This window comes from Phyllobates terribilis, unplaced genomic scaffold (assembly GCF_046119375.1).
Source record: "Phyllobates terribilis strain yellow unplaced genomic scaffold, ASM4611937v1 Scaffold_2__4_contigs__length_985480577, whole genome shotgun sequence".
Taxonomy (NCBI): domain Eukaryota; kingdom Metazoa; phylum Chordata; class Amphibia; order Anura; family Dendrobatidae; genus Phyllobates; species Phyllobates terribilis.
The window spans coordinates 978852837-978870719 of NW_027362762.1; the positions used below are offsets into that span (position 1 = coordinate 978852837).

Here is a 17883-nt window from a genome sequence, read left to right on the forward strand (position 1 = left end):
CCTACTGTATCCTCACCCATCCCTTGTAGATTGTGAGCCCTTGCGGGCAGGGTCCTCGCTCCACCATACCGCTGCACGACCAGCTCTACCCTCACCTACTGTATCCTCACCCATCCCTTGTAGATTGTGAGCCCTTGCGGGCAGGGTCCTCGCTCCACCATACCACTGCATGACCAGCTCTACCCTCACCTACTGTATCCTCACCTATCCCCTGTAGACTGTGAGCCCTCGCGGGCAGGGTCCTCGCTCCACCATACCGCTGCACGACCAGCTCTACCCTCACCTACTGTATCCTCACCTATCCCCTGTAGACTGTGAGCCCTCGCGGGCAGGGTCCTCGCTCCTCCTGTACCAGTCTCCGACTTGTATTGTTCAAAATTTATTGTAATTGTTTGTGCTATGTATATCCCTTTCACATGTAAAGCGCCATGGAATGAATGGCGCTATAATATATAATAATACTTTGCTTTGATTATTTAGACAGTTCATATATCTTTGATAATTTAATATTTTTAAATTAGCTTTATAAGTGTTACTCATAAAAACAATAACGCAGGGCATTGTCTCTGATATAGAGGTGTTTTTGTGTTAAGTTTTCTTAGTTACAGAAGGAATAGAAAGCTGGGTAGAAGCAGTTTCAAGGACTTCAACAGTTTCCATGATTTATGACCTTGTTATTGCCAATAAAAATATTTTATCTCCCCAATTAAAATATTTCCTTCCTTAGGTAATGTATTAAGTAGGGATGAGCGAGTAGTGAAATAATCGGACTCGCTATACTCGTAACGAGTAGGTCCCAATATTCGGGTACTCGTTACGACTCATGAGTAGCGAGTCCAATGTAAGTCAATGGGAAATGCGAGTAAGCCGCATGATTGTTTAAAAGCCGGCGGTAAAAAGTCGCCGGCTTTTAAACAATCACTCAGCCCCATACTACTTCCCCGCAGCCTCCCACTCCAATCCTCCACTCCCCTCGCTGCCTCCCATCCTGATCCTAAGTTAGGACCGGGCGGGGAGCACAGCACCAGGGAGCGGGGAGCGCAGCTTCCCGCTCCCTGATGTGCGCTCCCCGCTCCCTGGTGCTTTGCTCCCCGCCCGGTCCTAACTTAGGATCGGGATAGGAGGCGGCGGGGGGAGCGGGGAGCGCAGCACCAAACGGGAAAGCCGGCGGTGAAGTCTTTTCACTGCCGACTTTTCCGCCGGTTATTTCAAATGAACAGCTGAGGTATCAGTTGATGCTGATCAGCTGTTTATTTGAAGTAGGTGCGGTGCCCTCAGAGGGTTCATGTGAGTTCATGCTTGACTGCATGAACTCACATCAACTTTCCCACGGCCGCACAGCTCAGCTGCATCTCTGTGTAGATTCTCAAATAGTCTTTTTCCAATGCCTTCCAAGCAAAAGCTGCCAAAAATTAGGACAGAGGAACTTGCAATGCCCCCTTACAAGAGCCATGCAGTACAGCATATTACAAACATAAGTCCCATTATTGGGGAGTGGGTCTCCCATAGTCTTTGCCTATGCCTTCCAAGCAAAAGCTGCCAAAAATTAGGACGGAGGAACTTCCAACGCTGGCAACACGGACCACGGTCACCCTGGTGGTATAGTGGTGGTGGAGGCTGAGGATAAGGAAAAGAGAAAAAAACAGCCGAAATGAGAAAGCGTATACCCATGTGTGGGTGTGAAGCGATGCATGGGAATACACCTCCCGAAATAACACAGTGGATTTGACTTTCTGTTACTCTGCTGCCATTTGGTGGTGATGAGAAGTCTGGCCCAATCCAGCCCTTGTTCATTTTGATAAGGGTCAGCTTGTCAGCATTGTCAGTTGACAGGAGAGTGCGCTTATCAGTTATAATTCCCCCAGCGGCACTAAAACCACACTCCGATAACACGCTAGCGGCAGGTCAGGCTAGGACCTCCAAGGCATACAGAGCGAGTTCATTCCAAGTGTCCAGCTTGGATACCCAAAAATTAAAAGGCACAGAGGAATCACGGAGGACGCTGGTACGATCGGCAAGGTACTCCCTCACCATCTTTTGAAACTTTCCTCTCCTTGTGAGAGTACCCCTCGCCTCAGGGTCTGTCCGAAGGGAGGGTCTGAGAAAACTGTCCCAGAATGTTGACAGTGTTCCCCTGCCTCTGCTGGATTGGAGTTGCGTCTCTCTCGCTTGTACGCCTTGGTTGGTCAGCGAACTGTGACCTCTGCCGCTAGCGTGTTCAGATGGGAATTTTTTTAACAGTTCTGCAGCAAGGGCCTTCTGGTACTGGCCCATTTTTGTAGACCTCTCCACCTCAGGAATAAGAGAGTGAAAGTTCTCCTTGTAGCGGGGGTCTAAAAGTGTCACCAACCAGTAATGACTGTCACTCAACATTTTGACAACGCGAGGGTCACGGTTAAGGCAACGTAACATAAAGTCAACCATGCGTGCCAGACTGGTAACGGGCAAGACTTTCGTGTCCTCATCAAGATGACGACTGACCATGCTCTCCTCCTCCTCCTCCCCCCTGTCCTCAGGCCACCCACGCTGAACCGACGGTATGACAGTTGTACAGGTACTACCGTCTACAGCGCATGATACAAGCTCCTGTTCTTCCTCCTCCTCCTCTCCCTCATTGTCCCCCAATGCACGTTGGGATGAGATGAGGCTGGGCTGTGTGTAATCGCCCGCTACGGCTTCTTGATCCATCTCATCATACTCTGGCTGCAATGCCTCCACTTTAATTCTCTGCACAGAGCGTTGCAAAAGACAGACAAGTGGGATGCTGACGGTAATGATGGCGTCATCGCCACTCACCATCTGGGTGGACTCCTCAAAGTTTGTCAGGATGGCACATATATATATATATCAAAAAAGAGGTCAGTAGATTATAACTTCCGATTCAGGATACAACATCAACAAACAAACTCAAGCTGCATGAGCCCGGTTTTAAGGAAGATATGAATGCAATTATTTGTTAAAATTAAATCATTTTTATTTCAATAATTATAAAAAGATTTTTTTTATAAAAAACAGGTACCTTCAAAATTCATGAAGTCAAATCTCCATTACAAGCTTACATTATTATAGTAGACTATCTCCTTTAATAATTCGTATCAAGATACTCTATTCCATTTTTATTGCACTAATTCCCTGATAATAAAGTGCTGAAAAGGAAATTTTTTTGGTATAAATTAACACCCTTTTTTCAAAAAATTCAGAGACATAAAGTGCAAGTGCAAAAAGGTATTTTCCTCTCTGTATTGAAGGGTATATAGATATAGATATACTAATAGGTATATAAGTAGGTGAATTTGGTTATGTTTTATATCTTATCTTTCAGACAAGGTAACGTCAGAAAAATAGGGGAATAAAGCCAGCAACAATTAATTGATTTCCTGGGTAGGTTGCTTTGCATATGGAAGCAGATTCATTCAAAGTTTGCAAATAACAGACATAAGAGTCCTAAGGAGAGTACTTACATAGCTCAATATCCAGCTCATGGAGATGAGACTGCAGTTTACCCCTAGTTTGTCAGGATGGTACATATGTCAGACATCCAGGTCCACTCCTGAGGTCTTATGTGTGGAGTCTGACCTGAATATCAACAGCTGGTACTCCACAACTCCTCTCTTCTGCTCACAAATCCTTTGCAACATGTGGAGGGTAGAGTTCGAACGTGTGGGGACATCACACACCAGTCGGTGTGACGGAAGCTGCAAACGCTGCTGCAACACATCATGGGCGGCGGAAGCTGTAGCCGACTTGCGAAAATGAGCTGACAGGCGGCGTACTTTAACGAGCAGATCTGGCAACTCGGGGTATGATTTAAGAAACCGCTGAACCACAGGCATGGTACGTGTGTGATCTCGCCTCACCGCAGAGCCGCCACCAGGTTCCGGCCATTGTCACACATGACCATGCCTGGATGTAGGTTCAGCGGTCTCAGCCACAGATCTGCCTGCTCTGTTACATCTGTCCACAACTAACAAGCAGTGTGAGGTTTATCACCCAAGCTTATGAGTTTCAGCACAGCCTGTTGCCGCTTGGCGGAGGCAGTACTGCAGTGCTTCCAGCTTGTAACTGATGTGGTGATATCTGAGATGGAGGCTGAACATGAGGAGAAGGAGGAGGATGATGCGCAGGAGCTGTACACTGTGGGGGCAACTCTGACTGACATAGGGTCCGCAATCCTCGGTGTGGGGAGGATGTGTTCCGTCCCAAGGTCCGACTTGTTTACCCAGTGTACCGTCAGGGAGATGTACCGTCCCTGGCCACAAGCACTTGTCCACGTGTCAGTTGTCAGGTGGACTCTCCCAGTAACTGCGTTGTTGAGGGCACATCAGATGTTTTGGGACACGTGCTTGTGTAATGCGGGGATGGCACACCGGGCAAAATAGTGTCGGCTGGGGACCGAGTACCGAGGGACGGCCACCGCCATAAGGTTGCGGAAGGATTCCGTCTCCACCAGCCTAAAAGGCAGCATTTCCAACGCAAGCAGTCATGAAATGTGCGAATTTTGGACTGTGGCCTGTGGGGCGTTGGCTGCAAATTTCCACTTTCGTTCAAAGCTCTGGGATATGGACAATTGAACGCTGTGGTGGGACATGGATGTGGACGTTAATACTGTTTCTTGAGAAACTGCCATAACAAGTGAAGACTGAGAGGAGATGGCATCTTTGCATGCAGTATGGACAGGGGATTGCCTTGCACACACAACAGGGGGTTCTATTGCACGCACAACAGCAGAAGAAGCAGTGGTGACACCCGCTGACAGTGGTCGTGGACCCTGGGGTTCACCCCACAAAGTCGGGTGCTTTGCTGCCATGTGCTTGGTCATGCTGGTGGTGGTCAGGCTGGTAGTTTTGTCACCCTTGCTGATACTGGCCTGGCAGGTGTTACAAATGGCCTTTTTGGGGTTATCAGCAGAGTCTTTAAAAAAATTCCAGACTCTGGAAGACCTACCGGTTGTACTGGCAACGTCCCTCGTGTTGGTGTTATGGGGAACGGTTGCCTGCCTTCTGTCTGTGGCCACCACACTGCTTCTTCCTGCCTGTTGGGGTACTCTGCCTCCCTCCCACTGTGTGCTGCTGGCCTCGCTCTGCGTGTCCTCCTGCCACGTTGGGTCAGTTACTAGATCATCCACCACCTCCTCCTCTTCCACTTCCGCACCACGATGCTCCTCCTCACTTCGTGGCAATTGTGTCTCGTCATCGTCCACCTCTTGTGACACATTGCCAGCGTCGCCTTCCTGTGGTCGTGGCTGTTCAAATATTTGGCCATCGCTACATGGGAACTCCTCTTCCACCACTTCAAGCGGAGCAGGCGAGGGGCACAAATCTGGAAATGGACCAGTGAACAGCTCTTCAGAGTGTCCAACTGTGGGATCAGTTGCTGTCTGACGACACTCGGCATGATGGGAGGAAGGAGCATCAGGGTGAGGAGGAGTATGCGGTAGAGGTTCACGGCTACTAAGAGTTGACCGTGTGAAAGACAGACCGGAGGTGGTGGTGCCCAGGTGACTGGAAGTATTATAAACTATCCAATTAATAACCTGTTCACACTGATCAGTTTGCAATACTGGTGTTGTTGTGTGGTTCCCTAGTAATTCGGTCAAGAAGTGGGAGCGAGAAGATGTGGCTGTTGGTTGTGGCACATTTTCACCTTGGCCACGGCCCCGTCCTCTGCACGCACCATCACCAGAACGTCCACTTCCACGTCCCTTGCCACGCGCCTTGCCCATTGTAAATGAAGTAAAATAGCTTACACTCGCACTATCAATGGAAAAAGGGTAATAAAAAGGAGATTAGAACCGTGGAAGAGGAAACCACAGTCCTATTTCTCTGGCCTACACCAGAATCTTTTAAACAGATATATTTGTGTCTTAACAGACTGGGAGACACTAAAACTGCTTTTTTTATGGTAAAAAGGCCAAAAAGTGGATAATGCAGAGATTTGAACCGTGGAACTGTAAAACCACAGTTTAAACAAATAGATTTGTGTCTGAACACTCACGGACACACTCAATTTTTTCTTTTGGGGAGGGGGAATACCAAAAGGTTAATAAGACGGGCATTTGTACAGTCTGACTGAGGAAAAAAAAGAGGATTTAGATGAAAGAAAAAAGGATTTTCCTGGCTCCTGAGACCGGGGGATAAGTCTAGCAATTTGACCAGCAGCAGCACACAGGACTGTAATGCAGCGTTTGCTGGTATAACCACTGTGTCTCCTATACAGCCTGCCTGCCTGATATCTGGGATGGATATTAGTCCTCAGAAGGACTGTTCGTTTGATTTTGCAGCCTTTACAGACCCTACACTAACTATTTTGCAGTATAAATCTCTCCCTAGCTCAGCAGCGCTGTCCCTACACTGTCTGATCCGGAGCGACTGTGTCCAAGATGGCGGCGCCCGGTTTTAAATACTCGAGGTGACGCTGTGCGGCCAGCCAATCACTGTAATGCCCACAAACAACATGGCTGCGGCATTACAGTGACTGGCTGGCAATCCCTGCATGTTCATTGGCTTTGTAAAGAGCGGAAAACATGCAGGGCGGAGACCCGAGCTCCCGCCCGAGTAACCCGGAAATACTCGGTGCTCGCCGAACATCCCGAGTAGTGAGATGCTCGGGCGAGTACCGAGCAGTGTCAGGCATGCTCGCTCAACACTAGTCACTACCCATCCGGAAAGGTCTCCACTCACCAGGACAGGCCATGTAGGTGCTGCTTATATTCCTTTTCTTGAGACTGTTTTCCACAGAACAATAAACATTCCAGGGTCCAGATAATGATGATGTGCCAATAACCCTTCTCGGTTCACTTGTGACATTTTCCTACAATGATGTTCCATTCACTGAAAGAGTGAAGTTGAGATCCGATCCCTTCTCCGCAGAGCAACTAATCCATGGGCTGCCATTATGACATGAGAACTCCAGGATGGGGTCTGATGGTGGAACTAAGAGATAAAAAAGAGAAATGTATGTGAGGGGGTAAAATACTCAATGAGGACCTCAGAGCTGACACTGTGTCTATGACTGTCAGGGAAAAGGAATGCTGGGACATGTAGTTTCCAAACAGCTGGAGAGCGGTGTCTTGGAGACCACTCGTGTAGGGAAATACTACACCCCAAGTACTAAACCTCCACAAATTATAACCTGTAAAGTGTAAAAAGACCCAAGAGTTGCATAGGAAAATTAAAATCATTGTTGCTCTATGTAAGCAGGAAAAACTAAACATATATGTGCAGGATAAATCCCAGGAAATGTTAATCCAGCATCTGAAATCCTGATAATCCAGAGCAGGACTGCAATTTTATATCTCAAAACCCAAAGTAAAAGACACAAAAGCAGCTACCAAAGTCCTCAGATTTCTCCAAAATGTCTCCCACCACTACCAGTTCTCTATCTGAGATGAGACCTGGAAACAATCACAGCTCTGATCCCTGATACCAGACAGGAGAAACTCTGAAAAAGAGACCAGATGCCTCAACACCAGGGAGGAGAAGCCTCAACATGAGGGAAAGGCAAAGTCTTGACAAACAGATAGGAGAAGCCCTGAAAATGGAGTGGAGAAGCCCTGAAAGCAGAGAGAAGTCCTGAGACTGGAGAAGTGAAGTTCTGACAGTGGAGAGTAGAAGTCCTCAATCCAGAGAGGAACATCCTTGACAAAAGAGTGAAATAGCTCCAACACCAAAGAGGAGAAAGAAGAAAATCTATCACCAGATTGGAAAAGCCCTGACACCAAAAAGGAGAAGAACCAACACCAAAGAGGAGAATCTCCGACACCAAAGAGAAGTATATCTAACACAAGAGAGGAAAAGACCCAACACCAAGGAGGAGAAGCCCCAACACCAAAAAGGACAAGAACTGACGCCAAAGAGTAGAAGAACCGACACCAAAGGGGAGAAATATTAACATCAGGGAGGAGAAGTCCTGAGAATGGAGAGTAGAAGGTTCCACACAAAAGTTGAATAGCCCCAACACCAAAGAGGGGAAGCCACAGCAGCAAAGAGGGGAAACCCCATTGTGAAGACCCTGGGTCTTCCGTGGGCATCATACTACTCAGACAACACAGGGTGAGGGTAAAACAGAGTGGCAATACTTTATTGAACCACCAAACAGACAATAACATATAGAACAGTCCCAGCAAATATACAAGATGATGCAAGTTACAGAGTCTCGCCCTTCCACTGGCCCGCCAGGAATAGAACAGTGAGATATGTGGCCAGGTGACCCGATTGTCCCAACCTGGATTTGTATTCCTCTTGATGGAGCCATGGGTCCTGGTTGATGTTCTGAAGAGTCTCTCTTGGCTGTTTTTTTTGTAAAGTCTCTCAGAACAGATACAGAGACCCCCTTTTTATAGTTCACAATTATCCTTTCAAGCGCATATCCACAGGTCAAGGGTCAGGGACCATGATATTATTTTACATGCTCAAGTATCCACAGCTCATCCCCCAATGCTGACTGCAAACACCCTACAATGGTAATTAAATTATCTAGCAAACATCCATTGTTCAACGACCCTGAGCCATTCATCAACTACCAAATATCAACTCAAGTGATCAACATTCAGGTTTATACGAACTATAGTCTGTGTTGACCAACCAAAGAAGATCACAACTTCAAAAATCAACATAAAAATAAAGGTATATTGCTCTGGCCTACGGAATATATGTCTGGCATAATTAAGAAGAAATGCTGTGTTGTCACACGCAAGCAAGAGAGGAAGCCCAAGACCAAAGAGAGGAAGCCCCAACATCAAAGAGGGGAAGCCCCAACACTGGAGATGAGAAGCCATGACACCAGAGAAAAGCTGTGACACCAGAAAGGAACAGCCATAAAACTGAAGAGGAGATCTGACACCAAGAAGGAGAAGCACTGACACTGGAGACAAAAGAAGTCCTGAAACTGGAGACAAAAGAAGTCCTGAAACTGGAGACAAAAGAAGACCTGACACTGGAGAGAACAGAAGCCTTATTACTGAAGAGAAGAGAAACCCTGATACCAGAGAGAAGAAGACTTGACATCAGAGAGAAGGCTAGGATGTCATCACTCATCTGTACAGGCCGGGGATGGCACCACTCACCTGTACAGGCCGGGGATGGCACCACTCACCTGTACAAGCTGGGGGTGGCACCACTCACCTGGACAGGCCAGGGATGGCACCACTCACCTGGACAGGCCTAGTTCTAACCACTCACCTGGACAGGCCGGAGATGGCACCACTCACCTGGACAAGATGGGGATGGCACCACTCAACAGTACAGGCTGGGGATGGCACCACTCACCTGTACAGGCTGGGGGTGGCACCACTCACCTGGACAGGCCGGGGATTGCACCACTCAGCTGGACAGGCCTAGTTCTAACCACTCACCTGTACAGGCCGGGGATGGCACCACTCACCTGGACCAGCTGCGGATGGCATCACTCACATGTACAGACTGGGGATGGCACCACTCACCTGTACAGGCCGGGGATGGCACCACTCACCTGGACAGGCCGGGGGTGGCAACACTCACCTGTACAGGCTGGGGATGGCACCACTCACCTGTACAGGCCGGGGATGGCACCACTCACCTGTACAGGCCGGGGATGGCACCACTCACCTGTACAGGCCGGGGATGGCATCACTCACCTGTACAGGCTGGGGATGGCATCACTCACTTGTACAGGCCGGGGATGGCACCACTCACCTGGACAGGCCGGGGATGGCACCACTCACCTGGACAGGCCGGGGGTGGCACCTCTCACCTGGACAGGCCGGGGATGGCAGCACTCACCTGGACAGGCCGGGGATGACACCACTCACCTGTACAGGCCGGGGATGGCATCACTCACCTGGACAAGCCGGGGTTGGCACTGCTCACCTGCACAGTCCGGGGATGGCACCACTCACCTGGACAGGCCGGGGATGGCACCGTTCACCTGGACAGGCCGGGGATGGCACCACTCACCTGGACAGGCCGGGGATGACACCACTCACCTGTACAGGCCGGGGATGGCATCACTCACCTGGACAAGCCGGGGTTGGCACTGCTCACCTGCACAGTCCGGGGATGGCACCACTCACCTGGACAGGCCGGGGATGGCACCGTTCACCTGGACAGGCCGGGGATGGCACCACTCACCTGTACAGGCCGGGGATGGCACCACTCACCTGTACAGGCCGGGGATGGCACCACTCACCTGTACAGGCTGGGGATGGCACCACTCACCTGTACAGGCCAGGGATGGCACAACTCACCTGGACAGGCCGGGGATGGCACCACTCACCTGGACAGGCCGGGGATGGCACCGCTCACCTGTTCAGGCCTAGTTCTAACCACTCACCTGTACAGGCTGGGGATGGCACCACTCACCTGGACAGGCCGGGATGGCACCACTCACCTGGACAGGCTGGGGATGGCACCGCTCACCTGCACAGGCCGGGGATGGCACCACTCACCTGTACAGGCTGGGGATGGCACCACTCACCTGTACAGGCCGGGGATGGCACCACTCATCTGGACAGGCCGGGGATGGCACCACTCACCTGGACAGGCCGGGGATGGCACCGCTCACCTGTTCAGGCCTAGTTCTAACCACTCACCTGTACAGGCTGGGGATGGCACCACTCACCTGGACAGGCCGGGGATGGCACCACTCACCTGAACAGGCCAGGGATGGCACCACTCACCTGCACAGGCTGGGGATGGCACCGCTCACCTGGACAGCCCGGGGATGGCATCACTCACCTGTACAGGCTGGGGATGGCACCACTCACCTGGACAGGCCGGGGATGGCACTACTCACCTGGACAGGCCGGGGATGGCACCGCTCACCTGGACAGGCCGGGGATGTCACCACTCACCTGGACAGGCCGGGGATGTCACCACTCACCTGGACAGGCCGGGGATGTCACGTTGGTTTTCTTCCACATCAGATGGTTTCCCACAGAACAGTGGACATCCCAAGGTCCAGGTGACGATGTTGTGACATTAACGCTTTTCTCTTCATTTGTATAATTTACCAGCAAATATTTTCCATTCTCAGACAGAGAGAACATGAGATCAGATCCATTTCCCACTGAGCAGGAGATCTCCAGGCCGCCATTGTGGAGACACCCGAACACCAGCATGGGGTCTGACACTGGAACTAGAGGAAAGAAGAAAGAAAAGGGAAAAAATTCAATGCGGCCCCAGACCTAACACTATGTGCGGACGGGGTCTCCCACCTGTAGCTCTTCAGCAATTACAAAACTACAACTCTCATAGTGGCCTATAAACGTGTAACTGTCAGAAGAATGAGAGTAATAGTTTCCCATGAGTATGATCTTTCTTCTGCTGCCTTTTGGACATTATCGCAGTGGTGAGTAGTGTTCAGCGACCATGCTCGACACTGCTCGGTACTCGCCCGGGCATCTCACTACTCGGGATGTTCGGCGAGCACCGAGCATTTCCGGGTTACTCGGGCGGGAGCTCGGGTCTCCACCCTGCATGTTTGGCGCTCTTTACAGAGCCAATGAACATGCAGGGATTGCCAGCCAGTCACTGTAATGCCGCAGCCATGTTGTTTGTGGGCATTACAGTGATTGGCTGGCCGCACAGCGTCACCTCGAGTATTTAAAACCGGGCGCCGCCGCTGCTGATTTATGGAGAGATATATACTGCAAAATAGTTAGCGTAGGGTCTGTAAAGGCTGCCAGATCAAACAAACAGTCCTTCTCAGGACTAATATCCATCCCAGAAACCAGGCAGGCAGGCTGTATAGGAGACGCAGTGGATATACCAACAAACGCTGCATTACAGCCCTGTGTGCTCCTGTTGCTGAAATTGCTGGACTTAGCTCCAGGTCTCGGGAGTCAGGAAAAATCCTTTTTTTTTCATCTAAATCCTCTTTTTTTTTCCTCCTTCACACTGTACAAATACCCGTCTTATTAACCTTTTGGTGCCCTCCCCCAAAAGAAAAAAAAAAGTGTGTCTGTGACAGTTCAGACACAAATATATCTGTTGAAAATAGTCTGGTGTAGGCCAGAGAAACAGAAGTGTGGTTTTGAAGTTCCACGGTTCAAACCTCTGTATTATCCACTTTTGGGCCATTTGTATCTAAAAAAAACCAGTTTGAGTGTGTCGCTCACTGTTCAGCCGCAAATATATATATTTAAAAAAGTCTGGTATACACCAGTGAATTATAACTGTGGTACTGCTGTTCCACGGTAAAAAATCTCTGTTATCCAGCTTTTGGCATTTTTTGCCGTAAAAAGAAAAACTAATAGTGTCTCCCTGATTTTTTAGACACAAATATATCTGTTGAAAATAGTCTGGTGTAGGCCAGAGAAACAGAAGTGTGGTTTTGCAGTTCCACGGTTCAAACCTCTGTATTATCCACTTTTGGGCCATTTGTATCTAAAAAAACAATTTGAGTGTGTCGCTCACTGTTCAGCCGCAAATATATATATTTAAAAAAGTCTGGTATACACCAGTAAATTATAACTGTGGTTCTGCTGTTCCACGGTAAAAAATCTCTATTATCCAGCTTTTGTTATTTTGCCGTAAAGAAAAACAGTAATAGATTCTCCCTGATTGTTCAGATTGTTTAAAAGAGTCGGGTGTAGGCCAGAGAAATAGAACTGTGGTTTTCCTCTTCCACGGTTCTAATCTCCTTTTTATTACCGTTTTTCCATTGATAGTGCGAGTGTAAGCTATTTTACTTCCTTTACAATGGGCAAGGCGCGTGGCAAGGGACGTGGAACTGGACGTTCTGGTGATGGTGCGTGCAGAGGACGGGGCCGTGGCCAAGGTGAAAATGTGCCACAACCAACAGCCACATCTTCTCGCTCCCACTTCTTGACCGAATTACTAGGGAAGCACAGAAAAACACCAGTATTGAGAACTGATCAGTGTGAACAGGTTATTAATTGGATAGCAGATAATACTTCCAGTTACCTGAGCACCACCACCTCCGGTCTGTCTTCCACACGGTCAAATCTTAGTAGCCGTGAGTCTCAACCGCATACTCCTCCTCACCCTGATGCTCCTTCCTCTCACCATGCCGAGTGTCGTCAGACAGCAACTGATCCCACACTTGGACACTCTGAAGAGCTGTTCACTGGTCCATTTCCAGATTTGGGCCCCTCGCCTGCTCTGCTTGAAGTGGTGGAAGAGGAGATCCCATGTAGCGATGCACAAATATTTGAACAGCCACGGCCACAGGAAGTGGACGCTGGCAATTTGTCACAAGAGGTGGACGATGATGAGACACAATTGCCAGGAAGTGAGGAGGAGGATCGTGGTGTGCAAGTGGAAGAGGAGGTGGTGGTGGATGATCTAGTAACTGACCCAACGTGGCAGGAGGACATGCAGAGCGAGACCAGCAGTACACAGCGTGAGGGAGGCAGAGTACCCCAACAGGCAGGAAGAAGCAGTGTGGTGGCCGCACACAGAAGGCAGGCAACAGTTCCCCGTAACACCAACATGAGGGACGTTGCCAGTACAACCTGTAGGTCTTCCAGAGTCTGGAATTTTTTTTAAAGACTCTGCTGATAACCCCAAAAAGGCCATTTGTACCACCTGCCATGCCAGCATCAGCAGGGGTGACAAAACTACCAGCCTGACCACCACCAGCATGATCAGGCACATGGCAGCAAAGCACCCGACTTTGTGGGGCGTACCCCAGGGTCCACGACCAGTGTCAGAGGGTGTCACCACTGCTTCTTCCGCTGTTGTGCGTGAAATAGAACCCCCTGTTGTGTGTGCAAGGAAATCCCCTGTCCATACTGCATGCAAAGATGCCCCCTCCTCTCAGTCTTCACTTGTTATGGCAGTTTCTCAAGAAACAGCATCAACGTCCACGTCCATGTCCCACCGCAGCGTTCAATTGTCCATATTCCAGACCTTTGAACGAAAGCGGAAATTCGCAGCTAACGCCCCACACGCCACAGTCCTAAATTTGCACATCTCACAACTGCTTGCGTTGGAAATGCTGCCTTTTAGGCTGGTGGAGACTGAATCCTTCCGCAACCTTATGGCGGTGGCCGTCCCTCGGTACTCGGTCCCCAGCCGACACTATTTTGCCCGGTGTGCCATCCCCGCACTACTCAAGCACATGTCCCAAAACATCTGCCGTGCCCTCAACAACGCAGTTACTGGGAGAGTCCACCTGACAACGGACACGTGGACAAGTGCTTGTGGCCAGGGACGGTACATCTCCCTGACTGCACATTGGGGAAACATAGTGGAAGCCGGGACCCAGTCGGATCCTTGGGACGGAACACATCCTCCCCACACCGAGGATTGCAGGCGCTATGTCAGTCAGAGTTGCCCCCACAGTGTACAGCTCCTGCGCATTATCCTCCTCCTCCTCCTCATGTTCAGCCTCCATCTCAGATATCACCACATCAGTTACAAGCTGGAAGCACTGCAGTACTGCCTCCGCCAAGCGGCAACAGGCTGTGCTGAAACTCATAACCTTAGGTGATAAACCTCACACTGCTTGTGAGTTGTGGACAGCTGTGAAAGAGCAGGCAGATCTGTGGCTGAGACCGCTGAACCTACATCCAGGCATGGTCGTGAGTGACAATGGCCGTAACCTGGTGGCGGCTCTGAGGCGAGGCGAGATCACACATGTACCATGCCTGACTCATGTGCTTAACCTCATGGTTCAGCGGTTTCTTAATTCGTACCCCGAGTTGCCAGATCTGCTCGTCAAAGTACGCCGCCTGTCAGCTCATTTTCAGAAGTCGGCTACAGCTTCCGCCGCCCATGCTGTGTTGCAGCAGCGTTTGCAGCTTCCGTCACACCGACTGGTGTGTGATGTCCCCACACGTTGGAACTCTAGCCTCCACATGTTGCAAAGGATTTGTGAGCAGAAGAGAACAGTTGTGGAGTACCAGCTGCAACAAGGCCGTCGATATTCAGGTCAGACTCCACACATAAGACCTCAGGAGTGGACCTGGATGTCTGACATATGTACCATCTTGACAAACTTTGAGGAGTCCACCAAGATGGTGAGTGGTGATAACGCCATCATTAGTGTCAGCATCCCACTTGTCTGTCTTTTGCAACGCTCTCTGCAGAGAATTAAAGAGGAGGCATTGCAGCCAGAGCATGATGAGATGGATCAAGAAGCCGTAGCGGTTGATTACACACAGCCCAGCCTCATCTCATCCCAACGTGCATTGGGGGACAATGAGGGAGAGGAGGAGGAGGAGGAAGAACAGGAGCTTGCATCATGCGCTGTAGACGGTAGTACCTGTACAACTGTCATACCGTCGGTTCAGTGTGGGTGGCCTGAGGACAGGGGGGAGGAGGAGGAGGAGAGCATGGTCAGTTGTCATCTTGGTGAGGACACGGAATTCTTGCCCATTACCAGTCTGGCACGCATGGCTGACTTTATGTTACGCTGCCTTAACCATGACCCTCGCGTTGTCAAAATGTTGAGTGACAGTCATTACTGGTTGGTGACACTTTTAGACCCCCGCTACAAGGAGAACTTTCACTCTCTTATTCCTGAGGTGGAGAGGTCTACAAAAATGGGGCAGTACCAGAAGGCCCTTGCTGCAGAACTGTTAAAAAAATTACCATCTGAACACGCTAGCGGCAGAGGTCACAGTTTGTTACCCAACCAAGGCGTACAGGCGAGAGAGACGCAACTCCAATCCAGCAGAGGCAGGGGAACACTGTCAACGTTCTGGGACAGTTTTCTCAGACCCTCCCTTCGGACAGACCCTGAGGCGCAGGGTACTCTCACAAGGAGTGGAAAGTTTCAAAAGATGGTGAGGGAGTACCTTGCCGACCGTACCAGTGTCCTCTGTGATTCCTCTGTGCCTTTTAATTACTGGGTATCCAAGCTGGACACTTGGAATGAACTTGCTTTGTATGCCTTGGAGGTCCTGGCCTGCCCTGCCGCTAGCGTGTTATCGGAGCGTGTTTTTAGTGCCCCTGGGGAATTATAACTGATAAGCGCACTCGCCTGTCAACTGACAATTCTGACAAGCTGACTCTAATCAAATTGAACAAGGGCTGGATTGGGCCAGGCTTCTCATCACCACCAAATGACAGCAGAGTAACATAAAGTCAAATCCACTGTGTTATTTCGGGAGGTGTATTCACATGCACCGCTTCACACCCACACATGGGTATACGCTTCCTCATTTTGGCTGTTTTATGTTCTTCTTATCCTCAGTCTCCACCACCACTATACCACCAGGGTGACCGTGGTCCGTGTTGCTATTATTGAAAGTTCCTCCATCCTTATTTTTGTCAGCTTTTGCTTGGAAGGTATAAGCAAAGACTGTGGGAGACCCACTCCCCAATAATGGGAAAAATATTTTTAAGATGCTGTACTGTATGGCTCTTGTAAGGGGCATTAAAACCATCTTGTTAAGCTACGGTGACCTCCACCACTTTTCCGAGGGGCATTAAAACCATCTTGTTAAGGTACTGGGACCTCCACGTCTCTTCCAAGGGGCATTCAAACCATCTTGTTAAGCTACTGGGACCTCCACGTCTCTTCCAAGGGCCATTCAAACTGTATTGTTAAGCTACTGCGACCTCCACCACTTTTCCAAGGGGCATTAAAACTGTCTTGTTAAGCTATTGCGACCTCCACCACTTTTCCAAGGGGCATTAAAACCATCTTGTTAAGCTACTGCGACCTCCATCACTTTTCCAAGGGACATTAAAACTATCTTGTTAAGCTACTGTGACCTCCACCACTTTTCCAAGGGGCATTAAAACTGTCTTGTTAAGTTACTGTGACCTCCACGTCTCTTCCAAGGGGCATTAAAACCGTCTTGTTAAGCTACTGCGACCTCCACCACTTTTCCAAGGGGCATTAAAACTCTGTTGTTAAGCTACTGCGACCTCCACCACTTTTCCAAGGGGCATTCAAACCGTCTTGTTAAGCTACTGTGACCTCCACGTCTCTTCCAAGGGGCATTCAAACCGTATTGTAAAGCCACTGGGACCTCCACGTCTCTTCCGAGGGGCATTAAAACCATCTTGTTAAGCTACTGTGACCTCCACCACTTTGCCAAGGGGCATTAAAACTGTCTTGTTAAGCTACTGGGACCTCCACGTCTCTTCTGAGGGGCATTAAAAGCATCTTGTTAAACTACTGGGACCTCCACGTCTCTTCCAAGGGGCATTCAAACTGTCTTGTTAAGCTACTGGGACCTCCACGTCTCTTCCGAGGGGCATTAAAACCGTCTTGTTAAGCTACTGCGACCTCCATCACTTTTCCAAGGGGCATTAACACCGTCTTGTTAAGCTACTGGGACCTCCACGTCTCTTCCGAGGGGCATTAAAACCATCTTGTTAAGCTACTGTGACCTCCACCACTTTTCCAAGGGGCATTAAAACTGTCTTGTTAAGCTATTGTGACCTCCAACACTTTTCCAAGGGGCATTAAAACTGTCTTGTTAAGCTACTGCGACCTCCACCACTTTTCCAAGGGGCATTAAATCTGTGTTGTTAAGCTACTGCGCCCTCCACCACTTTTCCAAGGGGCATTCAAACCGTCTTGCTAAGCTACTGTGACCTCCACGTCTCTTCCAAGGGGCATTCAAACCGTCTTATTAAGCTACTGGGACCTCCACGTCTCTTCCGAGGGGCATTAAAACCATCTTGTTAAGCTACTGTGACCTCCACCACTTTTCCAAGGGCATTAAAACTGTCTTGTTAAGCTACTGGGACCTCCACGTCTCTTCTGAGGGGCATTAAAAGCATCTTGTTAAACTACTGGGACCTCCACATCTCTTCCAAGGGGCATTCAAACCGTCTTGTTAAGCTACTGGGACCTCCACGTCTCTTCCAAGGGGCATGCAAACCGTCTTGTTAAGCTACTGGGACCTCCACATCTCTTCCAAGGGGCATTCAAACCGTCTTGTTAAGCTACTGCGACCTCCACCACTTTTCCAAGGGGCAT

General features: G+C 49.7%; 1 protein-coding gene across 1 annotated transcript in view; it reads right to left on the reverse strand.

Annotated features, from left to right (window-relative positions):
- Positions 1 to 17883, reverse strand: part of LOC141253134 (uncharacterized) — a 135795-nt gene that overhangs the window by 31140 nt on the left and 86772 nt on the right. Inside the window, exons 4-5 of the mRNA XM_073670890.1 lie at positions 10858 to 11112; positions 6681 to 6932 (exon numbers count right to left, since the gene is read on the reverse strand). Coding sequence (XP_073526991.1) covers positions 6811 to 6932; positions 10858 to 11112 — 377 coding nt within the window. The 3' untranslated portion in view covers positions 6681 to 6810. The remainder of the gene's footprint in view (positions 1 to 6680; positions 6933 to 10857; positions 11113 to 17883) is intronic.